Source organism: Buteo buteo, chromosome 23, assembly GCF_964188355.1.
Source record: "Buteo buteo chromosome 23, bButBut1.hap1.1, whole genome shotgun sequence".
Classification (NCBI taxonomy): Eukaryota; Metazoa; Chordata; class Aves; order Accipitriformes; family Accipitridae; genus Buteo; species Buteo buteo.
This window is the reverse complement of record NC_134193.1, coordinates 3,781,191-3,808,097: the sequence shown is the minus strand read 5'-3', so window position 1 is coordinate 3,808,097 and position 26,907 is coordinate 3,781,191. Positions and strand designations below refer to the sequence as shown.

At 60.5% G+C, this 26,907-nt stretch overlaps 1 protein-coding gene across 11 annotated transcripts in view; it reads left to right on the top strand.

The window, feature by feature from the left end:
* ATP2B4 (ATPase plasma membrane Ca2+ transporting 4) overlaps positions 1–26,907 on the top strand; it is an 87,976-nt gene that overhangs the window by 40,137 nt on the left and 20,932 nt on the right. For 5 of the 11 annotated variants that reach the window (XM_075055496.1, XM_075055507.1, XM_075055500.1 and 2 more), the window contains 6 exons: positions 17,192–17,643; positions 22,414–22,611; positions 23,482–23,739; positions 24,550–24,675; positions 24,837–24,962; positions 26,819–26,854. In XM_075055496.1, the coding sequence (XP_074911597.1) occupies positions 17,448–17,643; positions 22,414–22,611; positions 23,482–23,739; positions 24,550–24,675; positions 24,837–24,962; positions 26,819–26,854 (940 nt within the window). In that variant the 5' untranslated portion in view covers positions 17,192–17,447. Of the gene's footprint in view, positions 1–539; positions 663–7,719; positions 7,922–15,808; positions 16,195–17,191; positions 17,644–22,413; positions 22,612–23,481; positions 23,740–24,549; positions 24,676–24,836; positions 24,963–26,818; positions 26,855–26,907 lie in introns of those variants that run through there. The other 6 variants (XM_075055503.1, XM_075055506.1, XM_075055501.1 and 3 more) reach the window with 5 other exon arrangements.

The window sequence follows — 26,907 nt, the reverse complement described above, 5'->3', positions numbered from 1 at the left end:
AGCCCACGGGGACACCACCGGTCCCCTGCACCCCACCGCCCACTGCGGGCACCCGAGCTGGGACGTGGCGGGTCCCCGTTGTGGGGACTCCTCGCCAGGGTGGCAGAAGCCAAGTTGAAGGTTTGGCCGGTTGTCTGTGTTTTATGCTGACGGGGAAACTTTAGCTTCTACGCTTCCATGGCAGGGATGAGTCGGCAGCTGGGCTGAGCCGAGGCACCGACAGCCAAAGGAGCCGAGCGCTGCTGCGGCCGCTGGGGTGCTGGGGACAAGTCTCCATCCCCCCCCCCCCTTTTTTTTTTCTTTTTTTTTTAATTTTATGCAGTATCCCTATATTTTCCCCCTGCTAAAGCAGCTGGGGTTTGAGGGGAGCAGCGAGCTGCTGGTGTGCCTGGGCAGAGTACAGCGCGTAGGAGTCCCTACCCGGAAGAGTTTGTCCAGCAGGGACGGGGAGGGAGGAATCCGATCCCTCCTTTTTCCCAGGCTGGGATCCCAGCGAGCTTCGCTTCCCGTGATCCCAGCTGGCTCCCTGCTCCCGAGACCCCTGCACAGGTCCGGTCTCCTGCTCTGTCCCAGCTGGCAGAGGAGGGCTCTGTGCCGCCGATCCTGTGACTCCTCCACCGCCGCGGCTGCTGACATCTCCTCTTTGTCTCAGGCGCAGAAAGGTCAGCCCTGCCTAACTCGCCGCGGTCCGTTAAGGAGCCATAAATAAGCTGGATCCGTCTGCCGCGGGGCCACGACAGCCGCCGGCTCTTGGGCTGATCCCAGCATCATCTTCCTCCTCCCTGGGCAGAGAACGGATTTGTGCCGGGGGAGGGATTGGGCTGGTTGGTGATGCCAGCCGGGGCGGGGGGGGCTGAATCCCAGCACTGCAGAGCTGGGGGGCAGCGGGGTGGGCTGAGGCCCGAGGCACTCGCTTCAGCAGTGGCAGCGGTAAAAGCAGCGAGCCCCGTGCCAAGGGCGAGAGCCGAGAGGGCTGCTCGCAGGCTCCTGCCTTCCCCAGGCTAAAAATAAGCCACTGGCCCTCGCCGTGCTGCCTCTGCTCCCACCGGGGGGGCTGGGGGGGGGCAGGGGGTGAAGCTGGGCTGCAGGGGACCGCGAGGGAGCTCAGCCCTGCACCGCGGTTCCAGGGCCTGCCTGGGACTTGATGTGACCTTTGCTCTTTGAGCATCGGATCCAGTGATCAGATTTTCAGGTCCGGGCTCGGATTTCGGACAGAAGGTGTCTGATTTTCAGCACGGTTTCCCAAGATGCTAATTAAGGACCCTGCTGCGACAGCTAGAGCTTTACTGTCCCTTCTCCGCCCCTCGCTTGCCCAGGAGGTGCCGATCGCCCCAGCCAGCCCCGTGGCATGCCCTCGGCTTTTCTCTTCTCGCCCTTTGTTCCTGCTCGGGAATGCTGATGCTTCGTCTCTCTCTGCTTCGGCCCTCCCAGAGGCTTAGTGGCACGGCATCGAGGTGCTCCTGCTCTTCATCTCTCTCTTCCCACCTTCTCACCAGCCACTTAAAAGTAACCCGGGGTTGCTCGAGCGCTCGGCTGCTGCAGGCGGATCTCAGGCTGCGTGGATGCTTTTTAACTGGAGACGGGAGGGCTGCGTTCTTGCTCGTGGCTGTCTCGCAGGCTGTGGCTGCTGCAGGCAGCGAAGGGACACGAGGACGAGCGAGAAGATGGCTTGGTCCTCGAGCGTCTTGCTATCTCATCTCTTTTCTGCAGGGGCTGAAGCCCCAACCTTATCGTTGGCTTTGCAGGCTGAGCCGGGCTGTGCTCCAGGAGAGGAGAACAGCTCCAGGCGTGATCTGCCGGCCACGAAATCCAGGGCAGGGTGTCTCGTTTGCTGCGTGAGGCTCCCAGATCAGCGTGGCACCTGTACAGCCTGCCCGCCGGTCCCGTGTGCCGGGAAAGCCGCCTCGGCGCCGGCTGCGTACAAAACCGTGCTGTGACATATCGCCGCAGCCGGCAGCACGCGGTGCTGAGCTTTCCCGGGGTTCCCAGCCCAGCACCACCCGCTCCAGAAGGGCTTTCTGCCGGCGCTGGGCTCTCCCGTGGGCGCGTGGCTGTGGTGGGAGCACGGATCGAGCGTGGCCTCTGTGATGGAGACAGCCTGGGGGTGACCCGGGCTGGGAGGGAGCTCGTGCTCCAGCGTGAACCTGAGTTAAATATTATTCTTGCCTCCGGAGCAGGGAGAGATTGGTGCAAGGAGGGGGGATTGCAGGGAAATGAGGGCAGGCTGGATTTGTGGCTCTGCCAGAGGCCGTTTGGTGATGCCGGCAGCCGGTAATGCCAGGCTGGTGGTGGAGGAGCCCGAGCTGCCGGTGGGATGGGCTGCCAGGCTGTAGCAAGGCTTGGATTGTGCCTCGCGAGGGTCGCATCGCTTGTGACAGCCCCACTGCTACAGAACAGGAGGAAAGCTGTAATAACAACCCGCCTCTACGCATTACTCAGTGCAGGGGATTTATCCCGCGTGCGGGCAGATCTGGCAGAGAGGCCTGACTGCGTTTGCCTGGGGACGCTGGGGGAAGCGGGGGTGAATCAGCTGCAGGGAGCCGGGACCAGAAACTTGGCTTAGCTGCGGAGAAGCTGAAAGCGCGGCTGATCTTTCCTGGGTGTCCTGGTGTAGACGTGGCTGTGAGTCACCGCATCCTGCTTGGGAAAGTGTGGGGACCCAAAACTTTCATTGGAACAGCTGTGCAGGGTGCTGGTGGGCCCAGGGATGGGTCCCCGGTGGGTCCCGCTGTGCCCACCCCATTCCCCCGTGGGAGCAGGGCTGCGCTTCTCACCCAGGGGCACGTCTGCGGAGCTGGGGGGACCCATAGCCAGAAACCCTCGTGTCCTGGCTCGAGCTGTGAAAGTGTGAAGCTCTGCAGCCTGCATTTTCCAGTGTGACTAGTGCTGGCTATTTTTAGTTGTCCAAATTAAGCTCACCTAAATGATGTCTTTTGAGGTTTATTTGAGGGAGGAGGCCTGAAGTGGTGTTATTTCCCAAGTGACGAATTGCTCTTAAATCTGACCCCAAGTGGACTGTCCAAAAACGAAGGGAAGGGCCAAAACAGATTGTGTTTGGGCAGTGTTTCCTCCCCGGAGAACTGCAGGGCACCTGGGGGTGTTTCCCAAACGAGCAGGAGATTTCCTGGGGGAAGGAGAAAGCAAGCAGCCAAGACCTGCTCACCTCCCCATGGGGGAAAAAAACAGCTGTATAACCTCATCCCGCTACCTGCTTCAGCATCCCCGGGGATACGCTGTGCCCCCGGGAGCCGGCCTTGCAAACGCCTGTCTGCTCTGCGGAGTATTAAATCCGCGGGCTGCTCTTCCCAGGGGCAGCTTGAATTACTCGGCGTGTGCTGGGTGCCAAATGCAGCCGATTGCGGCTCCCGAAGGAGACGGCTGCTTTGCCTGCTGGGGAAGGAGGCTGGAGCCGTGGGTCGGGGTGCTGAGATGTTGCTCTGTAGGTGCCTCTTTTGGGGGAGGCTCATCCAGGGGTGATGGAGAGGTGGCTGCCCTGGTACCCAGCACATGCTCGAGGGCTGGGTGCAGCTGGTCCCCTGGGTACAGCTGTGGTGAGCCAAAATCCTTCCACATCATGCTCCGGCTCCGTATCCGCTGCTAAATTCTGTTGTGCTAACTCCTGACCTGCTGCCTTTCATCTCTTTCCATTCGTTGCTTCCCTTCTTGGCGTTGTTTTCCCACTATTTCCATCTCTTCCCATCCGTGCCTGCTATCTGCAGACAGGCTTATCTTCTGCGCGCCTGGTCTCACCTCGCTGAGCACCAGCTTGGGCATCCCCCACCGCCTTTACCCGGGTCTCGGTGCAGGAATGGCCCTTCTTCCTCCTTTCTCTTCCCCTCCGCACAGCATCTGGGTGTTTCACTGCAGGGCAGCAGCCGGGGGATCTTCTCGCTCCTGCAGTTGAACGTGAAATGCATCAAATCCTTGCAAGATGTTGTGGATCATGCTTCTGCAGCACGGGGGGCACTTGCGCTGCATGCAGGTGTCCTCTGCTCTCCATGGGCAGATGCAGCCTGGAGTGAGGAGGCTGGAGGTGTTTCCTGCCCTGCCTGGCACTTCCATTCAGGGGACTGTCCCTTTTCCCTTTGGAAAGAACAATGAGGGATCCTCCCTTCCTCCTCTTGCTCCCCCGGACGCAGCTGCCTGTGCAGACTGGCCTTGCTGTTTCTCAGCCTCTGAGACCTCGCCATGCTCCATCTCCGCTCAAGGTGATCGGTTTGGGCAAAGCATCACCAAGAAGGGACCCAGAAAAGCAGGCAGGGAGGGGAGAGGCTTCCCCAGATCTCAGCCTCCTCACTCCAGGACCCTGTCTGGCTGCCTCCCCTTGAGGGGCTGCATGGGAGCAGGGTGCTCCCTGGGCAGAACAAGCCCAGGTGGTGCTGGGGGTCCCTGAACGGTGCTGGGGGACCCCGAACCAAGCAGGCTCTGCTGGCAGTGAGACTTGCTTTTTGCATTCCCACTGTCCTTGTTATGTAGAGAGCAAAAACGCCTGCCCTGACCCTGCCTGGGGTCACAGGATGGTGCAGGAGGCTGATGGAGAGGATGATGAAGGACCCTGCTACTGCGGGCAGCTACCCTGTATGCATGGGGCAGCCAGGAAAATGTGGGGACAGAGAAGAGGAGCCAGAGCTTTGGGAGCAGGGGGGATTACAGCATGCCGGCGATCCTGGGTAGGATGCCTGGGACAGGAGGAAGAGGAGGAGGAATCCTGTCCATGCAAAACCCCAGGCACTAGGTGGGTTTTGCATTTTTCCGGCTGGATGGCGGGCAGGCTCACCGCAGGCAGCGCATCCCCCAGCCATGGACTAGCACATCTGCCTCCCGTACCCCGGTACCAGCCCGGTGCTGGGCTCTGGTGTCACTGGGGAGCTGCCAGGAGCCTGGTCGCGATGCTGGCCGCTCGCTTTATTCCCCTCTCTGCCTCGCTCTGTCTGCCTGCCTGCTGCGCTGCTTACTGCCAACGAAACGCCCCTAACACCCGGATTGCGGCAGTAATCTCTGCCCTATCGCTGCTAAAGCTGCTATTATCCCCAGATTAGCGCTGGTGCTTAGATACCCACCTGTATAAATGCTGGTGATAGGCAGGGCCTGTTATAAACCCTCCCAGAGCTCCTGTGCCTCCAGGTCCAGCCAGTACAAAGTGGCTGGTGTCCGGCAGTCACCTCGGGTGACCCCGGGGCCGTGCTGGGCTCGGCTGTGCCATGCGGGGCTGGTTTGTTCCTCTTGCTTGGAGGCTGGGCAGAGGCTGCAGGGCTTCGGGGCTGGCTCTGCATTAGCAGGGGACATCGCTGGGTGGGGTGGGGGTGCTGGGTGGTGGGACTCCCTCCCCCCCGCCACGCAGCGGGGTGTCCTTGTCCCCGTTGCATCTTGTCCCGGCTCTGCAGCGAGTGTCTCCGCTTGAAGTAGAGCTCAACGCAAGCTTAGGACTCGTTGCAGATTCACCAGCAGGTTTTCTGGGGGTTGGGGCGAACTGCAGGCTGGCCTCCCCCAGCGCGGTGAGGTGCGGTTTATGGGCACAAAGGATGTGTGTGGTGGCAAAGCCTGGGGCGTGGGTCAGCGCCGGAGGGGCTGGAGGGCAGCATCCCACCTGGAAGGATGCGGGAGGTGGGAGCCTCGCCAGCGGCTTCACGCTGGCACTTGAGGAAAGGGATATCCCAGTTTCTCTGGGTTACTGGTGCCGCTGGGAGCCTCTGGGGCGTTGCCTGAAGTGCAGGGGGAAGGGAGCGCGTGGGGTTCGAGACGCTGCATAAACAGGATGGCAGGTCAGGACGGTGCTGGGCGCCCGGGGCGCAAGGGTGTGTGCCTGCGTGGAGGTGGGGATGGGGGCCGGGGTAGTGCTGGGAATGGCGGTGCTGGGAACGGCGGTGCCCAGCACACCAGGGCTCTGTTGCCGGATCGGGGTGGCAGTGGCATAGCGGCAGGTTGGGTCCGTTTTTGGGGTGCAGAGGGATCGGTCCCCAGCCGCCGTTGGGAGCGGAGCGTGCAGTGCCCGTGAGGATGTCTGCGACGGCGCTGTCGGCACCGAGCGATGCAGCAAACCCAGTGGCCAGGCGGTAAGCCAGCCTCTCCGCGAGGGCTCAGCCTAGGTAGGGCGACTTTTAAATATATTGGCACTTAATTAAAGCATGTTAACGGTTTTAAAATGCATTGACACCTAGTGTAGGCAGAGGACTTAATAACGCCGGGAATGTGTTAGCTGGCTGTGGATTACCTTGGGGCTGTGGCTGGCGCTTGTGGGAAGTGCAGCTCTAACAAAGAGGCTTTGAAGAACAGATCGGGTGCGTGTTTTCCACGTCCAGCCTGGGGTGCCTCCCCCTGTACCCCTCCTGCCCTGGCCGGGCTGGGGATACTGGGGAAAGGGGTGCCCCTGAGGCATTGGGCTGGTGGGATGCAGCCGCATGTGGGATGGAGAGAGCCAGGACTGGTGTGTTTAAGTGGGGTGAGGACTGGGTGCTGCGTGGGTCGCCCCTTGCATGGGGTGGGTGCCCGGGATGGGTGCCCCTTCGCCTGCAGCCTCTCCCCACCCGCCGTGGCAGCTGGATTCTGCACTGTGCCAGCGTACCGCTCTCCTCCCTGGCATTTCACATCCCCCAGCCCTGTTCCTGCATGTGCAGCTTTACTTTAACATTTATTTTTTCAAGCAGATTCTTGCTATTTACTTAAATAACTGGTTTTCCAGCTGCAGGACGCACAGGGTGGTGGGGGACAGGGAGCGGGAACCCCGGGAGGCTTGTGGGGGGCCGGGGGTGTATGTGTACCCTCCCGTGGCACTCTGCCTTATCCCAGCAACTGGCTCAGATTAGCTTTTCCTTCCTCTGCCCCTCCCCGTGCTCTCCTGGCCCATCTGGCTCTCTCCTCTTATTTATTGGTACATATTTTCCAGGCTCTGATTTGCCTCTTCTGCAAAGCTGCTGTTCTGCCCAGATTTGATCTCCCGATGATATCATGGGCTTTGCTCTGCAAGGGTCTAATTTGGTGCCCGGGATGCAGGCTTTCTTCCCTCGTATAAATATTGCCTTTCGGTCTTCTGCGTCTCTCCCGCTCTCCCTCCCTCCCTTTAATTAGACTTCTTACTGCATGGAACAGTTTGCAGTTATATATGGAAAACAGCCTACACTTTCCCAGGAGCGGGGCATGTCGGGAAGGGAAACGGCGAGCAGCCGGCGCGCTCTCCCTGGGAGCGCGTGTGTTTTTCCTATCGCAGACACACTTTTGCCGGCTTTATTTTTTAACCCTTTGGGGCAGGGAGGGGGATCACAGCCCCCCCCCCCCCCCCGGTTGCTTACTCTTCTCCTTTGCCTGGAAAGTCCCCTCTGCTTGGACTTTTAAATGGAAAAATATGGATTTGCCACAGGCGCGGTCTGGCACGAGGGATACCTGCTAGCCGGGATCGGTGAAGTTACTCTTTGCCTGACACGCTGTCTGTCTGGGATGTGATCCACAGTGGGACTGCACAGGAGCCCTCGGAGCTGAGACGGGTGGGAGCTCTCGGTGCTGGACCCCTGGATCCCGGGGCACCCATCCCGTCTCCCTCATCCACGTGGCGAGAGCGGCAGGAGGGGTGTTTCTATCGCCAGCCCTTTACCGTGTCCCCAGGGCTGCTGCCAGCCTCGGGGTCAGGATCTGAGCGTTGGGTCATTCCTGCTGCTGTGGGGCAGCTGGACTTGCCGGGGTTCCCCTCCGGTGCATCCCTGCTTTGGGGGACCCCCCACGCTCACCAGGCGGGCTGTGCAACCCAGCAAGGCACGCTGACTTCCCCGTGGTGTCAAACAAGCTCTGCTTCCCCTACCTCAGTTTCCCTTGCTGTGAATGAGAGGGGTGTTTTTTTATTATTGCTGCTATTTTATTTTTTGCATGGGCTTTTTCTCTTCACCGAGCGGGGCAGGAGGAAGCAGCTCATCACGGTGCTCTGGCAGAGAAGGTTAGTGCTGCGCTCACCCAGATGCCTCCCTGGGTCTCGGGGTGCCCCGTGGCACCCCAAGACCCAAGGACTCAACCTCTCCTCCTGGCTTCCAGACGAAGCAGATGCTTCTCCCAGCCGCTGCTGGGAGGAAGTGACGGGACCTATTTTAAGCCCCTGGGGATCTTCAGGGTAGGAATCCCCTGTCCCTGTGTAATACTGCTAAAAATATCATGGCTGTACCCGTGTGTCCTGGCTGATAGCTCTCTCGTTCTCTGGGTGTTGTTTTGCTTGTGAGACTCCCTTGTGCTCTGTAGGTCGGTTCTTGCCTGCTGGTTTTTACTTTATTTTAAGCTAAGCTGTTCCTCTGCTTCCTGAATAGGATGTAGAAAGGTGGGAGTCAGGACTGCCGGGATCCCCTCCCTGCTCAGGGGCTGGGAGAGGGCTGATGCTGTGCTCAGGTGTGCTGCTGCCTCAGTTTCCCCGTCTGCCTAAGGTGGAGGGATGTGCAGGGAGCCGAGTCCTGCTCCTGCGGGACAGCACCTGCACCCGGTGCTCATGGGCTGCCCTATCCCATGGGCATTTGTAGGCGCCGGAGCGGTGGGGATGGCTGAATGCGCTGGGGCAGGGCTGAGCTGCCTGGAGCATCCCTGCCTCTCCCCTTGCTCCCCGGAGCAGCACAGTGCTGGGCTGGCAGCGAGGGCTGCGGGTGAGCTGGGTCGGGCTCGCCTCTGCCCGAGCTCCTGCCAAAGTGCCAGTGTCCTCTGGCTGTGCCTCTGCCCCGGGAACCACTTGTAAGGTCTCCGGAGCAGAGAGCAGCCGTCCCTCGAGGTAGGACTCTCGGCTCCCCCCCGTCCTGCTTTCTGCAAGTCCTTGGGTTTAATCCTGTCCTCGTGGCCCATGCCCTCTCCTCCAGCCACCTAGCCAGCGCGGACGGCTCTTCCCAGCCATACTCTGCATCAGCACTTCTGCTCCGCAGGGGCCGGCTGGGAGAGTCCCAGCATCCCTGTGCTGGGTGGGAGCCAGGCGAAGCTGTGCCAGGACCGAGCATCTGCCTGGGGATGGGACCCCCAGCTGCCCGCCCTGATGGGATCGTTGGGTGTCATCCCCCTTCTGGAGCACGGTGCCAAGACCGGCGGGCGTTCAGGTGTGCCGTGAACCGGGAGGATCGGGTCAGTCTGAGCGCAGGGCTGGGATGCAAGCGTTGCTCCATGTCCATCCTGGGGAGCAGCCCCACCAGGTCGGTGGTGCTGCAAGAGGAGTTTGAGACAGAGCCCCAGGCCTAGTTTGCTGCCTTATTTCTGTCATCAAGTCCTGCTCCCCAGTTTTGAAGTTGCCTAAATCCCAAACCTTTCCCTATGTTGCTTTGGACTTGCTCGTTTCCTCTAGGCTGTAAAAGAGCACAAAGACAAGCCCAGGATCGGGTCCAGGGGGGCACCTCCCCACCAGGGCATCGCAAAACAGATTCATCTGGAGAGTAAAAAAAAAAAAAAAAAGAGCTGGAGTAAAGAGTTGTCCAGTGTGTGCCAGCTGATGCCTTATCGCTTGGTGGCAGGTACCCGCTGCCTGCCATACTCCAGGGCTGGGGTGGGAGGAACCCGTTTCCCAGTGCCAAGTGGGAGGGAGAAGGGGTGGACAAAGCCCCATGCCAGGGTCCAGCGCAGCCCCCCAGTCTGACAGCACTGGGCACGCTGGGGCTCTGCAACGCGCCAGCTCACCGGGCACCAGCTGCCTCTGCCTCGGCGAGGTGCCCGGGGGTGGCAGGAGGGGATGCTGTGCCCCTCCGAAGGTTGAAGGCTCGAGGGCTGCAGGTATTTGCTGGTGCAGAAGAGGCTGGGGTTTGCTTTCTGCATACTTCTGCATTCCTCCACTGGCTGTGCTACCTTGTAAAGCACAAAAGAATAATGAGAGGAGCTGGGGTGATTTAGTGCAGGCGCCGGGAGAGAAATACCAAGGCCTTAGATGGAAACATTCCCCTTGACAACTCGCCTAGAGACTCCCTCCTTTTTCTTTTTTTTTTTTTTTTCCACCCCCCCTGAAATTCCTGGGCTGCTGCACCCTGTGGCGTGGGGAAGCCCAGGGGCGCGGGCAGATTCCTGAGCCCCCAGCACTGAGGCTCCGGCAGCTGCGCCGATGGCTTTTGCACGTGGATGCGTCATGCCAGGGCTTGGGCAGCGGGAGCCAGGGGCTGCCCTGGGCTGGCCACGGGCTCGGGGCAGCAGGTTTTGGGGAGCCACGTCATGGATCATTGCATCCGCGCTTGTTCCACGCCTCCGCAGAGCGCCCGGTGCTCTCTTGCCTACAGCCTCTTCCCTGCCTTTTGCAATAGCTAATTGCTGCCTTGGGCATGCAAAAAAAAAACCCAACAGTTTTCCTACCTTCGTTAACAGGAGGCAAAATATTAGCAAAAACGGAGCCATGGCAGCTGTAATTAGTGGGCTGATGGCAGCTGTTTGTGTTCCCTGCGGAGTGGCCTGCAAAAAGAGATGCATTTTTGGAGAAGGTTGCCTCTGCCTGCCTTTCACTTGTGCTTTCCCTGTAACCTTGGCCCCTAGTACGTGGCTGGGAGCTGCCGTCCTTCCTTTTGGTCCCCACAGCCTGGTGGGAGGCAGGAGAGGAGGAGGAGGAGGATGGTGCGATGCTGTAACGCTGCTCTGGGTGGGATGATGCTCTGGTTTCTCCCCCACCCGCGGTCACTTCGGTACTGGTGTTCGTGCATTGTGCACCCTGCGTGGGGATGAGTGGGCAAAGCTGGCCGGGGGATGGCAGCTTGTTTGGGGACGCGAGCCCTGACTTGTGCCCTTGCACGTGGCAGCCCTCGGTGCACGTGCTGGCAGTCGTTGCGCACGGAGAGCGCGCCATGCGCGCTAGCTGCGCTCTTGGCACCCAAGCGAGCGCTCGCCCCGCTCCCGTCAGCGGGAAAGCGTGTGCCTCGGCAGAGGTGTGTGGGAGAAATACTACGGGCTCTGCCGTCCGTGGGCTGGTGTAATTCATGCTCCGGCGGCAGGGGAGGGTGGGGAGCTGGGGCTGGTGGCGGTGACATCTCCGGGCCAGCAGCTCCTTCCCGTGCCGCTGACGACGTGTGTCACTCCGAGCCAGCGACCACGCGTGACAGTGTTGCACATTCCCTACAGTAACCCGGTGCTTTTGGTGTGTGTGTCCCCACCACCACCCTCACGTCACCTCCGGCGTCCCAGCTCGCAGACGGTGAGGTGCGTAGGAGTCGGCACCGCGTGGGAGTTCGGGAATTTTAACTCGCTGCGTTGCGGAGCTGCCGCTGCGCCTGCGGAGCCGGCGGTTCCCCCGGCGGGGATGCGGGAGAAGATGCTGCCTTTCCCAGGGTGCTGCCACGGGGGCTGCCGGCGGGGGAGCGTAGGAGAAGCCCTGAGCTCCTTCTGACCCTGCAGAAAATTTCCACTGGAGTTGGTGTTCCCCGGCTGCAGCATCAGCCCTGCGCTGTGGACCAAGTCACTTCTGCGCCGTGACTTGGTTTCCCCTGGCACGGTGTTGCTGCTGCCGAGCTCTGCCGGAGCCGTGCGAGGCCCCAGCGCTTCCTGGGCGTTTTGCCGGCTCCTTTTCCAGCTGCAATGCCCTTGGTAGGGTTGGGGAGGGGGGGCACGCTTAGTCCCCCCACTCTTGCAAGATGAAGGCTGGGAGCTTCTTCCCCCTCCCCATTGTGAGGGAAATGAGAGGGTCTTGCAGTCAGTGGGGTCTCGCCCATCCCAGGATTTTGGCTCTTGAGTTTACCGGTCCCCATGTGCAGCACCTTGGGGTGGGGTGGGTGTCGCTGGGGGTTTCCCACTGGTGGGTGCTGGAGTGGCCCCACTGGGGAGGGAAATGCCACCGTCCCCGCCTCGAAGCAGCGTGCTCCGGCGAAGGAAGCGGATGCGGCGGTGGGAGGAGGAGGTGACGTCCCGGGGGTGATGCAGGTGCCAGCCCAGGGGAGCCCCGGCGGGGGACAATGTCTGGTCTTGGCACCCAGGGCCTGGGGGAAGAAGCAAGGAGAGATGGATGCCGGCGTTACTGCGGGAAGAGGGACGGACCCTGCTCCCTCGCTGCACGGGTGCCAGCGCAGGGTGCCGTGAGTGGAGCTCGTGCCTGGAGAGGTCTGTCTGGGGTGTTTTGGGCTGGCCTCGTGTCCCCCCTCATCTCTTCCACCCATCCCTGCTTGGGGCATGGCCCCTCTCCGTGGCGTTGGGGTGGAAGGCGCAGGTTCCTTTGCTGCCCGCTCCAACGGCTGCGATCCTGCACCTCCTCTCTTCTTGGCTGCGAGTGAGAGCTAGGGGAAGCGCTTGGTCCCAAGGGTGAAAAATCTTCCCTGGGATGCACCAAGGGGCTGCGGCTGCATCCCTGCTCCTCGGGAGCCAGCCCTGGCCCTCCGGAGCGTGCGGTTTGCCACTGCGAGTTGCCATTTCGTCTCCTTCCACCCGTATCTCTCCTGAGGAGGTGATAACGCCTGGTAGCTCACTGGGTGGCCCCTCTGGGTGTCCTCCCTGGGGTGCCCTGGCCACCCAGTGCAGGAGGGGTTAAGCGGGGAAGGCTTGCCATGGGTGTTGCTGGGAACAAGCGAGCGTGCACGCTGCCATCAGCGCGCTGTTGCACATTGCGATTTGGTGAGTGTGCCGGGGAGGGGCCCCGATCCCCGGCCGCTGGGGTGCTGCAGCCCACTGCTTCATGGGGAGACAAGGGGGGGCTCCGCTTAGCGCAGGGTGGGAGGTGGAGGACTTGGCGGGGAGGGGGGCTCTGCCGCTCAAAACCCACCAAGCATCGGTGTTGCCGTGACCTGGGGACCGCTTCTTGCTCCACGTTGCCCTGGGCATGTCGCTTCGCCTCGGGTCGCGCCTCCGCTGTGGGAGATGGACCCGGCTGAGCGCCGGCAGGCACCGGGGCAGGGAGTCGTGCCCTCCCCGTGTCCCCCCCACGCCTGCCAAGAACAGCGTCTGCCCAAGGCTCTCGTCTCTGTCGAAACTGGGCAGGGTGTGTTGTGCAAAGGTCCCGGTACAGACACACTGGTGCAGGGAGCCCCGCGCGCTCTCCAGCGTCTCCCTGCACGCTCGCTCCTTCCCCGCTCCGAGGGGCTACAACGGCTGCCCGGTGGGGTCCCTTCGCCTCCCGAAACACCCTCCGCCGGTGGCAGCGCTTAACATGTCTCTCCTGGTGATTTTCTTGGTAGATGCAGCCGTTCAGCAGCTTTTTGGCTCCCTCTCCCATTAGAGCGTCGCTCCCATGTGGGACCACAGCTCCCAGCAGCCGATGGCAAGTGCTGAGTGGTGGGGGGGGTCTGTGCAGTGGGAGGGAGAGGTGGGAGAACTGCACGGTCTCACCCAGAACACTTCCCAGTGAGCAGGCAATGAAAGGTGCTTCAAGCCCATTTTTCTGCTTTATTGGCTACTTTGGTTTTTGGAGCCTGTGTGTCTGTCTGGAGAGTCGGTCTGTCCATGAGGCTGTGCTCTGGGGCTCAGCACAGCCTCGCCACTGGGAATGGAGCTCAGCTCTTAATTTCCAAAGAGAAAAATCTTAAACTGAGGCCAGGAAGGGTAATTTTGGATTTTGGTGGTTTGGGTTTTTTTTTTTTCCTCCCCACTTGGCAACATAAACAGCATCCCTGACAGCTTTACATTGAATTTGTCATGGCAACCTACAGCAGCCGAGTGTTTCCAATACCCTGTTCCCGAAGCAGGAGAGGAGACGAACCCCGGTGGGTGCTGCCCAAGGGGCAGGACAGCCCGTGAGCGAGGGGCAGCGTGTGGGGCTGGGATGCGGGTGGCCTCTGTACCGATGCAGCTGGGTAGGTGCTTGCGGAAGGTGATCAACTTTGATCCAAATGGCCTGAGGTTTGCTCAATGGGCCTGATCCTGCCTGGCTGAGCTGCTCTGCTGGCTCGGTGGGGTTTGTGGCTCTGGGAAGGGCAGGCGGGTGACTGGTGTTGCTCTTCCTCGGTGCTTTCTGCCCTGGATGGTGGGAGATGTCCAGTCTGGAGTGAGATGCAGGGGTGAGCTGAGCTGGGGCACGGACTTCCCCCTCCTTCCTACGTTAAAAAAACAAAACCTCCTGAGCTTGGTCAGGGCTTGCTCCATCTCTGGTCATCTGCTGGGGTGGTGTTCAAGTCTGTCTGCCAGGGTCTGGTCCGAGCGTGCTGAGCTGAGCAGGGAGGATTTGTGCTCTTGCCCAGTGGCCCAGCAAGAGCTGCTCTGGCAGCAGCCGCAGGCTGGCGTGTGCCAGGCTGCCGGTGCCACGGGCTGTGCCACTGGTGTCGCAGCGAGACCGCTCGTGGCTTGGCTGAAGGTGTCACCTGTGACATGTCCGGCTGATTATTTTTTTTTTTTTCTTGTCCCTCTCTGAGCAGCCCACTTTCCCCCATGCTTCAAAGGCAGTGGGTCCCTTTCCTTGTGCCAGCAGCCACTCCGCTGCCCGGGGCGGGCACATGCAGAGGGCTGCGCTGGCCCGCGGCCGCTCTCCCCAACCAGGACGGAGGTGTAATGCAGCCGTTTATTATTCTGGGCAGGTTTGTCTGCAGCACCGCATCAGCTTTGCTGCTCCTCGCCAGCCGCTCCCTCCTTCCCGGAGCGTGCACACTCCTTTCCCCGGCTCACACCCCGGCCCATGGGTCGAGGGGGTCTGTGTCCTTTGCCACCACCCCCCCCAAACTCCTCCTTGTCTGCAGCTACCCTCGTCCTGCTTGGGGATGCTATTTGGGAGGTGATGCAGCACCACCGGCGGCTCAGGGGGTCCCACGCAGCCGGTCCCCGCGCAGGGCAGGGCAGTTGGGCTCCTGCTTGGGCTCTCCCACAAGCTGGGCTGTGTTTTCTTGCCAAGGGGACCCTTGGGGAGCACTTCTTCCTCTCCAGTGCCTGGGGGCTCTGGAAATAAATTATTAGAGTTAGGGAGAGCCTGCTGAAATGCTGCTGGAGTCATTAGGAACTCATTAAAGCATTAGCTGTTAATGGAAGCCTGAGCGTAGGTCTTCCCTTGCCTGGGACGGATCCTTCCCAGCCTGGCCAAGGAGTGCGGGAACCTGTCCTGCGCCGGCGGGATGGGGCAGAGATGGACCAGGAATGGGTCTCTGACCTGGCCGATGCTCTGACCCCAGACTTGGGCTGGAGGAGGATGCTCATAGCAGATGGCGGGAGCCTTCCCCCACCACGGTCCCTCCTTTTCTTCTTGACCGGCAGAGCGAGTCCCCAGGGCCAGCGCTGCTGGAGGGAAGGAGCCTCACAGCTGGGCACGGGCTGGTGGGGATTGGCGCTCCATGGGCTCCTTCAGGGGTAATTACAGACTAGGCCATTACAGTATTAATTAACTGTCTCTTAATCTCTGAGCTCTCCTCAGAAAACATTAGTTGCTATGAAAGAGGGAAAAATTAGTGTGTTGAGGTGGGGGGAATTATCTTTTTTTTGGTGTGTGTATGTTGATCAGGAGGAGTCTGCTTAATTGGACCTGCCATCTCCTACCTCCCGCTGCCAGCAGCTTTCATGCCTTTAAATGATGGATGAGCTCGGCTCTGCAAGGAGCCAGGGGGTGACCGACCTGGGCATGGGCAAGGATGCTGATGCCCCAGCTGGTGCTGGTAGTCTCTGCTTTATGGGGCAGCAGCAACGCTGTGGCCCGAGGGTGCAAGTTTGGGTGCCCCAGGAGCCACAATGGGGGAGCATGTCCCTGTGCTCCCCATCCCTTTGCTGCCTGCCGCTGGTGGACAGGACCCTCCCGTGGTGGCGGTAGCATCGCTGATGTCCCTGAGGTTCGGTTGGTGCCTGTTGCCCCCTGATAATGCCGAGAACCGCCCTGGGTGTTGCCGGCAGGGATGGGAGCTGCTCGCAGGGGCCAGGTCCTGGGTTGGGTGTGCAGGGAGGGGTTTGCTTTTTCAGGGTCTTGCTGCCCCAGGGGTTGCAAAGCTGATATGACCGGCACTGGAATTGGGGTCATTTGCTGTGAGCTGGTGCTGGGATGGCCCCATGGTGGTCTGGTGCCTGTCTGTTGGGTTTGTGAGGGCTGGTGCATCCCGTGTGCTCCTGGGAAGCAGTAATGGGCATTTTCCCTCCTTCCTCCCCTTCTTGTCTGGCTGCTTGGCTTCTCTGTCTGCTTGCTCTGCCACCTCCGGCCTTCTGTCTCAGTGCTGATGCTGCCTTAGTGGCCATTCCCCTTTTGTTATTCATTTATATTGCTTAGGAAAGGCTTTATTTTCTCTCCATAAAGAGCCTCCCTTGCAGTCTTTTCGCATCTGTAGTGCTGGAGAGGTGTCTGGGAGCATCGCTGCTGGCATCTGAGCTTGGGAGCAGAGCCGGAGGGCACCTTGGGTGAGAGAAAGCCCTTTCCTCCTCTGGCCCACGCTCCCTCCGTGTCCCTAGCTGTCCCCAGTGCCCATCCTCTCTGCCCGGGATGCCAGCGGGGCACCCCAGACCCCAAACCCCTGGGGAAGGGGGAAGCTGTGGGATGCTCGTGGTCCCTGCCTGGCCGCAGCACTTGGGTCATGCTGGTTGAAGCAGTTTTGGGGGTTGCCTGCTCTTGCTGGCAGGACTGGGGTGTAACCTGGCTGGCAGCGGTTTGGGGCTTTGAGAGCCGAGGCTGAGAGGCCACTCGCTGCCTTCGAGGGGACAGCGTGAAAGCTTGCAAGCAGAATACAGAGGGCTTCCTGAGACACGGTCCGAGAGGGTCATTAATGCAAAAGCCTCTTTGTTTTAGTGAAACATGCAGGTTTTAGTAGCTTCTCTGGTTCCTGCCGAGTCTCTCTGCTGATTAAAAGTCCTCTGGGTGCTGCGAGCCCCTTTCTGTCAGTGCCAGCTAGCTCGGCGTGATGCTTCTGCTTACCTGTTGGCAGTGCGGTAAGCCGGCGCTCCCGCCCCGGGATGGCAGCCTGAGGAGGAAGCAGCTGTTTTCCACCACCGAGATGTATTTTTAAACCAAACTGAATGGGAGAGTTTTTCTGGGCCGGGCAGCTGGGGGTTGAGTGAAGAACCACCTGGGCGCCCTTCCTGCCCGGCCCCGCGCGCTGCCGGAGCCGCTGCCGCCGGTTTTCCCTGCGGCGTGGCCGAACGTCCGTGAAACGCCCTGGTTCATGCCGAGCCTGTCTGAGCTCCCTCCGAGGTCAACTTCTGCTGATCCATGTTTTGTTTTGGTCAAATCACGCTGACCCCAAGGGCCGGGTGAGCAAGCCGGTGCCTCCAAACCACATTATTTCTGGCGGGTTCCTACCCTCGGTACCATTGCTCCCGCTTGCCTGTCCCGTGGGGCGCGTGCATTTATTAGTAGGCCTCCTAATGCTGATATTTTTGTTTCCCATCCTTGTTTTTGCAGCTCCAGTTGCTGTGGTATCCAGGGAGCCCTCCTCCTTCTGCGGGAGATGCACGCTGGTCGTTGCTAAGGTCGCCTCCGCGGTAACATGCACATCCTGTTTACACCTTTATCCGGAGAAGTTGGGCTCGGTTAGAGGCACCCGCTTCACCCGGGCAGCCCCCAGGGAAGGGGTCACACCAAGCATCCCCCCGCCGGACCCTCGAGGGAGGGTGCTGCAGGAGCCGCGAGCCGGCGTCGCCGCCGCTGCGCCGGCAAGATGACGAACAACGTGGCCGACCACCACCCTGGGAACTCGGTTGCCGAAGGCAACCATGAGGGGGACTTTGGTTGCTCCATGGTGGAGCTCAGGAACCTCATGGAGCTGAGGAGTGCCGAGGCGGTCGCCCGGCTCAATGACTCCTACGGCGGCGTGCAGAATGTCTGCAAGAGGTTGAAGACGTCGCCAGTTGAAGGTAAGCGGTCATCCTGTGGTCTGCAAGGTGGAACTGCCTGCTCGGGTCCGGCCGGTGCCTCTGGGCTGGAGCCGTGCAAGGTTCAAGCTGGTGGCTGGAGGGTGGTGGCTTAAATAACTGTCTCGTGGCTGAGCTCGAAGCGTGGTCCCGTTGCACCGGGCATCCATCGCGAGCCTCGTGGGATATGGTTCCCTGCATCTTAATAAAATGATCATTTAAGGTAGAGAAGGAGGAAAAAGAAAAAAAGAAGCATCTTCCCTGGGGGTTCCCCTGAGGTGTAGCCCGGAGCCTTGCATCCCGTGGGAGGATGGAGTGAAGGTGGGATGCAGGCAGGGGTGAGGAGCTGACAGGGCATAAGAGGGGCGCGGGGGGGCTCTTCTCTGCAGCCCCAGCTGCTGCCCCGCAGGTCGGTGCCAGCCTTCTTCCTCTTGTTTAATAATTTACAGTACTAACGGCAGGGCTGCGTGGGGTGTGGGTGAAGGAGAGTGTAAAGGTTGGAAAGCGCTGGGGAACATGCCTGGGGATGTGGCCAGGCTGTGTGGAGCTCGTTTGCCGGGTGTTAGCGTCTCGGCCGAGGGACAGGCAGCACATCCCCAAAGGGGATCGCTGCTGGGGATGCAGATACGCACACAGGTCTCCCCCTAATCTGCAGGGCTTCTCGAGTGGCTGTGGGAGCTTAAAACCTGGTTGGGTGCTTTTCAGCATCACAGGTTTGAGCGGTGGCAGTGACGCTTGCCTGTGGGTGCCAGGTCACTTCTGGGAGGCTTTGGTGGAAGGATGTCACCTCTCCTCCCCATGGGCTGGGCTGGTCTTTTGGGTCCCCCCTTATCAGTGAGAAGGGGCAGGTGCTGGGGCTGATAGCATGGGGTTGCTGCCGGTGCCTTTGCATGGCAATGCACCCCTTCCTTGGCATTAAAAGGGGGGTACAAGGGGGAGAGACCCCCTGCTGACAGCACCGAGGGTTTACCTGGGGCTGGGAATAGCACTGGTAGGATGCGGCCCCGCGGTGGCTGTGTGGGATGGGAGATGTAGCTGTGCCTCGGCTCTGAAAACTTGTGGGTTATTATTAGTGCCGTAAACTGGGGATTAGCGTGTTTCCCAGCTGTGAGTGGGACCGGGAAGGGGAGACAATATCGGGATGTCATTAGAGAAGGGGGGGAGTCCCGGTGGAAATACCAGGTCGCAAAACAATGTGTTTGGCCCTGCCAAAGTGGGAGCGCGCTCCTTTGGGGGTGGGAGGAGAGGGGAGGGGGGGAAGCGAACCTGAAAGGCTCTGCCTTGGCCTGATGGCTCTTGCTGAGGGTGAGACAAAGGGCTGCCCTTTGATCCCGAATGCTGCTTCCAGGCACTGGTTGGCATTGCTGTATCTCCTGCCCACAGCATATCCCTGCCTCACCCTCTCTGGAGGTGAGCTGCTTTGCCTGTCCCAAACCCTGTCCTGTTGAGCCCAGAGAGTAAAGAAAGGTTATTTCGTAAAAGTTGAGATTTTTAGGAAAAGCGAAAGCCCAAGGCAGCCTGCGGCACCTCCGTCCGATCCCATCAGAGCAGGGCATTTGGCTCCTGCTGTGCCAGGGCTGCATCTCTGCAGGTGGCTACCCAAGAGCCTGACGCACGGTGTGACACCGCTGCGACGAGGGAAACCTCGGCAGGCTGGGGAAGCTGCAAGCCGGGAGCATGTCCTCTGCCTCGATGCATCTGCAGGTGAAGCCTGGGAAATGGGGAGTGGGGTGTCCAGGTGGCTGCTCACCCCCGAGAGCGCAGGGCAATGCAGGCGAGCTCGGGCTGTGTTTGCAGGTGGGATGTCCCAGCCAGGGTTTAGTGAAAGATGTGCAATCTGGGGAATGCCAGCTGCATCTTGGCACATGTAACGTGGGGCTCTTTCCCTCTGGGAGGTCTTTTGCAGAAGCTGGGGCTGACTCAGACTTGACCATGAGACCCTCTCTGCCTGCAAACCTCTCTCAAGCCAGCAGTGCCCAGCCAAAGCCCGGGAGCTTTGCTGGACCCGTGGGCGCAAGACGGCACACCGTTGCATGTGTGGGTGCTGGGTGCGTGTCCCAGCTCCGAGTTGCAATAGGCAGCCCTGTGCAGATATTTGTACCCAGCCCCACGCTCGTTATCCCTCTGCTCGTTATCCTGCTGGGATGCTGTGCAGCTCCTGCCCCATGCGGGCAGGGAGCACGTGGCTGCGTACTTTTCCTGGGTGTCACCAGGGGAGGCTGCTGGCACAGCAGAGCCTGCCCTTGGGAGTCCTCCCAGACCTTCTGCCCCACTGTAAAATACGGCAGCCAGTTGTGGGAAGTGGCTGGAGCAGTTTGCTCCCATCCGAGTGTGTGTGGCTCCTGCCCCTCGGTGCCGCTGCCTCTCTCCGTGCTGCAGCGTTGGTTGTCCTTGGTCGAGCCTGGCACTGTCCTCACAGGGCATATGATGGCCATGGTCCCCCCACAAGGGCTGCCTTCACCCTGATGGGTGCTTGGATGGTTTGTCCTCGTAGGATGGGATCTCTGCACATGAGTGTTTGTGCAGCGAGGGTCTCTCCAGCATTGGCGTGGGGGTCTGCTGGGACCTGCTGCTCTAGATTTTAACCTAAAAGGTGTCAGTGGACCCCAGCCCCTTAGGACTTCTCCTAAAGGCACTTGGTGATGGGGTGGCTTGCTGCCGGGCACTGGCTTTCCACCTCCTCCATCAGCCCTGTCCCCGAACTAGGTCGGGTCGGGTGGGAAGGGGAGTGGGGTGGTGGCGGCAGTGAAGTACAGGCGGCTTCGGTGAGTCACCAAATTAGAGCGTCTCCCTTCCCGGTCTCCCCTGGGTGACGAGTGTCAGCAAACACCACCCTGACTCACCCACTGGTGGTAGCGGCTCCCGGGGCTGCCGCCTCCTTCCCCAGCCGGGGCGAGGAGCCTGCTCTGGGGGTTCCTTGCCTGAAGGCTTTGCCAACCGAAAGCAGCTTTCCCGGGCTGCAGTTCCTCCCCTCTAATCAGGGACCAGTGACTGCACAGGGTTTTATTCTCCTGCTGTCACTTGTGGCCTCCATCCAAAATTTCTAATCCACTCCCCCACTAATTGGTCCCCCCCAGGCCCTGCAGTGGCCCCAGCCAGAAGGCATTTGCTGGCAGCCCGGAGCCACGGTGCGTGCCTGGGGTACGTGCCCACAGCTTCTGCTCTTTGCAACCCTGCCCGTGTCAGCCCAGATAAATTGAAAGCGCCCCCCTCCCCTTCCTCAGTTACACCAGGAAGGTGGGGGACAGCTCTGGGGTCGTGCCCGTAGGTGGGACATGGGCTTTGGAGGAGCCACGTGTGCAACCTCCTGTGCCCCGTGGCAGCATCCCGTGTCCTCATGTGGGAGCGCGTGTGTGCCCGGCACGCCGGCCCGCGGCACACGCCGTGCCTCCCCAGCCCTGGCACCGGCATGAGTCAAGCAGCAGGGGTTAGCCAGATTTTCCATCCGTCCCGCCGGAGATGTTGGGCGGGAATCGGGGCTGGGAGATCCCAGGATCCTGCTGCTTCGTCAGGGCTGGGTGGGGATGCCTGGGCGTCTCTGCCAACCCGTCCCCTCCCTGCAGCCGTGGGGTGTAGTCGCAGCAGAAAGGGGGGTGCACGGGCATGGGAATGGGATTCATCCTGCTGCTTCCTCCTGGCTGGAATGACACGGAGCTGGCGGCTCCTCCTGAATGGGAGGGCTCTGTCCCTCCAGGAGGGCTTCGCTGCCAGGCTGCTCCAGGCACCAGGATGTGACCAGGGCTGGGTGTTACAGCCGCCTGCCCGGTGCATCTCGGGAGCTGGCAGCAGCCCCACAGGCCATCTTAAGGTGGAGAGCAGGGGGGCTCGGTGCGGGGCTCCATTAAGGTGGTGCTGGGCAGGGGAGGCTGCTCTCACCTTGGATCCCATCAGCTTTTTAATAGCTTTAATGCAGGGGATGGCCGGGGAGGCAGTGGGGTGAATTGCCATCTCCCATCGCTGGCTCATGCCCTGTGATGGGAGAGCTGTGACGGCTGCTGTGCTCACAGTCCCCCCCTGCCCTAGGGCAGGGACTCAGGCTCCCCTTTTGCTCCCCTTTTGCTCCCCTTTTGCTCCCCTTTTGCTCCCCTTTTGCTCCCCTTTTGCTCCCCTCTCTCTAGGGTTGCTGCATGCAGCTAGTGGGGAGCAGCAGCCCAGCTCAGGGCTGCCCTGCTCCTTTCCTCGCTCCCACCACCCCTTTTCGGCAGGTCCAGCCCTGTGTCTCCTCCACCAGCTCCCCGCAGGAGCTGGCTTGGCCGTGCTGCCCCAGCCTCTGCGGCCGTGGCATGTCTGTGGGGCTCGGCCGAGCTCGGAGACGCTCCTGCTGCGCCGAATCACTTTCTGCGGTGGCTGCTCCTCCGAGCTGGCAGGAGAGAGGGATCAGGTGGCTCCGACAGCTCCGAGCGCCGCTCGCGGTGCCAGATTTACGGCTAATTTGATGCAGCATGTAAACAAGCCGGCCAGTGCCAACTGGCATTAACTGGCACTCGGGCGCTTCGTGAGGCTGCAGCACCGGGGAGAGGCAGCTCGGTGTGCTCGCCCTGGCCCCCGTGCGCTCTCCTATCCGTGGCTCCAGCAGCGTCCTGCCACGCTGGTTGCACGTCCCCTGCTCCGTGGGTGGCAGAAGCAAAGCCCTGCCTTGGATCCCCACCTGCCTGCACCTCGTGCCCCCCATGCAGGCAGGGAGCTGCTCCTTGTGGGGTTCCCACTGGTGCTGCTGGGGAGCTGCGGGGCAGCAGTGGGGTTTGCCCTCATCTCCGTCTCTCCCCTCTCCAGGCCTGTCCGGGAACCCGACCGACCTGGAGAAGAGGCGGCAGGTCTTCGGCCAGAACTTCATTCCTCCCAAAAAGGCCAAGACGTTCCTGCAGTTAGTGTGGGAGGCACTCCAGGACGTCACGCTCATCATCTTGGAAATCGCAGCCATAATCTCCTTGGGCCTGTCCTTCTACCACCCTCCGGGTGGTGACAATGAATGTGAGTCCCTGGGGTCCCTGTGGTGGGTTGGGGTACCCGACGGGGGACCCACGTGAGCTGCCATGGCCAGCCATGTGGGAGCAGGGCTTTGGGACAGGTGCTGTCTCTGGAAGGTCACCCCGTGGGTCCCTCCACCCTGGTGCAGATGGAGCTGGGAGCTACTCCTGCTCACCCTTTAGGGGGTGGCTTCTCCCCATCCGTGGGGTCCTTGCCATGGTCCCATCAAGGGACCTGCCCTGATGGATGTGTCTGGGCGCAGCTGGCACCACAGCATGGCTCAGAGCTGCTCCTTGCTACTCCCCCAAAAGATGCTCAAAGGTCAAGGGCTCTGTCTGGTCTGGTGGCTTCCCAAGTCCCGTGGGGCTTCTCTTTTGGTTTGGGCATGGAGGGACAAGACTGTCTGTCCCCTGGTACCTCCCCCTGATCAGGGAGTGCTCCTCACAGCTGTGACATCCCACATGTGGCTGAGTAACAGTGTTGGGTGAGTTTCTCCTCCCCAGTCCTGGATCTCTGTATCGTTGGAGGAGTCGAGCAGGGGCAGGGATCTGGAGATGCAGGGAGATGGTGACTCACTCGAGGGTCATGCAGCAAAGGGAGGGCTGGGTGCTGCAACTGGAAATAGAAGCCAGTTGTCCCAGCTTTCTCAGCCCAACCTCTGCCAAAAATGAAAAGTGAAAAAGAGGGGGGGGAAAAAAGAAACCCAAATGCCTCCAGGGATGTAAAAAACCTCTCCTGAGAGCAGGGGAAGCCCTTGGACCAGCTCAGGGAGGAGGAGGGAGGACTAACTGTCTTCCAGGCTCTGCTCTGTGCTGTTACTTGGAGGAAAGCGGGTGTCTCATTGTGCAAACGAGTTTTCTCCTCCAACTGCAGTGTGCGGCCAGTCGACGGGCGGTGTGGAGGACGAGGGCGAGTCACAGGCCGGCTGGATCGAGGGGGCAGCTATATTGTTTTCAGTGATCATTGTGGTGCTGGTGACAGCTTTCAATGACTGGAGCAAGGAGAAGCAATTCCGGGGCCTCCAGAGCCGCATTGAGCAGGAGCAGAAGTTCACGGTCATCCGCAAGGGGCAGGTGATTCAGATCCCGGTGGCTGAGATCGTGGTGGGAGACATCGCGCAGATCAAGTACGGTGAGTGGGGGTGGTGGTGGCTGGGGTCTGTCCCTCCAACTCGGAAGCGTGGCGGTTCCTCCTCCCTGCTTTGCCAGCCCTTTTTCCTTGGAAGGCAAAAGGGGAAGCATTAGCTCCTCCTGTTACTCTGTTTTGCAGCGTGCCGTGGCTGGGAGCGATGGGAGATGCTCCTGTGCAGGTGATGGAGCTCCACTCACCTTGCCACTTGCCAGCCTGGACCTGGGCTGGCAGAGCTAAGCCAGGCTCTGCACACAACTTTGGGTTGCTTTAGTAACCTGCTGGTCTCAAAAATGATTCATTTTCACAACCATGTCCTTGTTGGTGAACATTTCTTTAGCAAGGAGATGTAGCCTATGGGCTAAACTAGGTCCTGCTCCTTGTTTACCAGGGGATATGCTCATCCCGTGCAACTCCCGTCAGGAAGGAGATTGGTCCAACGTGGTGTTCATTTTCACAAAGGGCTTTTACCTTCCTTGGCAGGTGGATGATGGGATTGTGTAACGATTTGGATGTATCAGGAGGCTTTGGGAAGGATGTGGTGTTGATTCAGTAGAACCAGATGGGGGAAGCACTGTCTGATTGAGCAAAAGTCCTCACAGCGAATGCTTTCACACATCAGTGAGGATTTTGGAGCTATTGGATATCATTTTATAACACCCATCTGTTGCTTCTCCTCTCTCTAGATTTGGTTTGAGACTGAGTTTTGAGTCCTTCTGCTGACACACGAAGCCTCTTCCTGGGATGGGGCAGGCAGGGGTGAGCTGTGGCTGCCGGGCTGGGGCTGACCCCCACGCTTTGCTCCTCTCCTAGGTGATCTCTTGCCTGCAGATGGGATCCTGATCCAGGGCAATGACCTGAAGATAGATGAGAGCTCACTGACCGGGGAGTCAGACCAAGTCAAGAAATCACTGGATAAAGACCCCATGCTGCTGTCAGGTGAGGATCCCGGGTGGCTCTCGTGTCGGGGTGCAGGGCTGGGATGGGTTCATGCTGTGATGGAGAGATGGTTGCTCCTGGGTCCTGTGTCCTGGTGTTGGGGAGGAGAGGAGAACTGTGTGCCAGTGTCCTGTCTCACCGTGGCCTTCCTGCTGTGCCAGGTACCCATGTGATGGAGGGCTCCGGCAGGATGGTGGTGACTGCTGTGGGTATCAACTCCCAGACGGGAATCATCTTCACTCTCTTGGGTGCGGGAGAAGGAGATGAGGAAAAGAAGGTGAAGAAAGGTAAGGAGATCCACTGAACCTGCTTTTTCCCTCCTTTTGCCTTTCTCCCTTTCCTGGGAAGCATCCACAGGTGTACAACAAGCTACGCCCACATCCGTGGGACACGGCTGTGGGTTAGTGCCCATGACCCAGGCAGGTACAGTGAGCTCTTGAGGCGGTGGGGGGGTTCCCTCCCTGCTGCCCCTTCACCTGCAGTGTGGGGATCGTGCTGCCTGAGGAAAGACCCCCATGCACCCAGACGTCTGCTCGCCAGCTCTTTCAGACACGGCTCCAACTCTCTCTTCTTCAGCCGGCTGCAGCCTGGAGTTGCAGGGTGTGGGGGGGTCAAGGTTCAGAGGGAAAAGTGGCCGATAACGATGCCCCGCGGTGCTCTAGCATGGTGCTCATTGCCTGCCCCGTGGTGGGAAGGTGAGTCCTGGTTGTCCACAGGATGTTAGTAGCCCATCCAGAACCTTGAGGACTTTGCTGAAGATCTCTGCTGGCATCCGCAGAGCTCCCTTGGGGAAGGAGGCGAGGCACAGAGGATGGCAAGAGGGAGAGGAGGGGTTGTGTGCTGGGGGGTGGAGGGTGGGAGAGCAGCCAGGCAGGCTGAGGTGTTCCTGATCATGCTGGGACTCGAACGCTTTCCTGCCTCGGCTCTCACATCTTGCTACTTATTCCCCTGCTCTATGCCAGCTCTGATACCAGCTTTAAAGCCAGCATTGGTACAAGCCAGGCTTGGGAAGCTCTTGCTTTCCCCTGTGTCCCCACACCCCTGTTCAGCAGGTCTGGGCTCACTGGGAGCAGCCGCGAGGTGCGAGGAGCTGGCAGAAGGGAGCTGCTGGCTGGCATCGCTGGCTGCACAGGCGTCCCTGCGCCGGGGAGCCCTTCCCGGGAGGCGATGCCAGGCAGGGAGAGGCTTGCTGGGCCTCTCCTGGCAGCCGTTTCAGCGCTGGGCCGTATGTGCATTGGGTTTCTCCAGCTCCGCTCGCCCGGGGCGGACGGCTGGCTCGCATCACTGGAGTTCGGTGGCTGTGGAGCTCTTGGGTTTAGGTGCCAGCTTGGAGGTGGGAGTACAGGGTAAGACGTGGGAATGGCACTGCTGTTGGAGCTGAGCAGCAGCTCGCCAGGCACCTGGGCACGGTGTTCGGTGTTTTCCCAGCCTTCAAGCTCTGTCACTCAACCCCACAGCAAACTCAGCTCTGTGCCTTGCAGCCCTCGATTTGGGAGCAAAGCGAGGCAGGGGGCTTCACTGGCTCATCCCCCACCACGGTGCTGGGGGTTGATGGGGAGAAGGTATATAAACCCCTTATCACTCAAGGCTTGTTTAGACTGCAGCAGCCCTATGCTCCCTGTGTTGTGGAGGCACGTTGGGGACCCCCATGTGCAGACGTTGCCCGTGACAGACACGGGTGTAGTGCTGCCCATGGCGGGGGACAAGTGTGTGCCTCCTGGGAGGATCCCCTTCGACCCGATGGCAGCGGGAGGTAGGGAGCACCGGTGCTCGGCATGTGCTGCATGGAGGTCAAGCTCTGCTATATGGTTTCTTCTCCCTGAAGGTCTGAGACACCACTGGCACCCTTTGGAGCACTGATAGGGGTGGTAGTGGGTGCTTTGCAGGTGGGGAAGTCTGAAGCCTTGGGGACGGGGTGCCTGGGGGAGCTAGTGAGCTCCGGAGCCTCCCCGGTGCCGCGAGCTGTGGACCAAGGCACGCGTGGTGCCCAGAGGGTGACCGCAGGGTGCTGAGCCCTGCGCACGGATGCTGCTGGAGCGGTGCGCAGCCCCTCGGAGCAGGGCCAGCCCCAGGCTGTCCCACCAGCTGGATGGTGAACGTGGGTCCATGTGCTCAGCCCTCCACCCTTTCTCTCTTTGAACAGGTAAAAAAACCGGAGCCCCCGAAAATCGCAACAAAGGTAACCAGCCTCTCCATCCTTTGAACCAGCACCACACTAACTACCGAGCATTC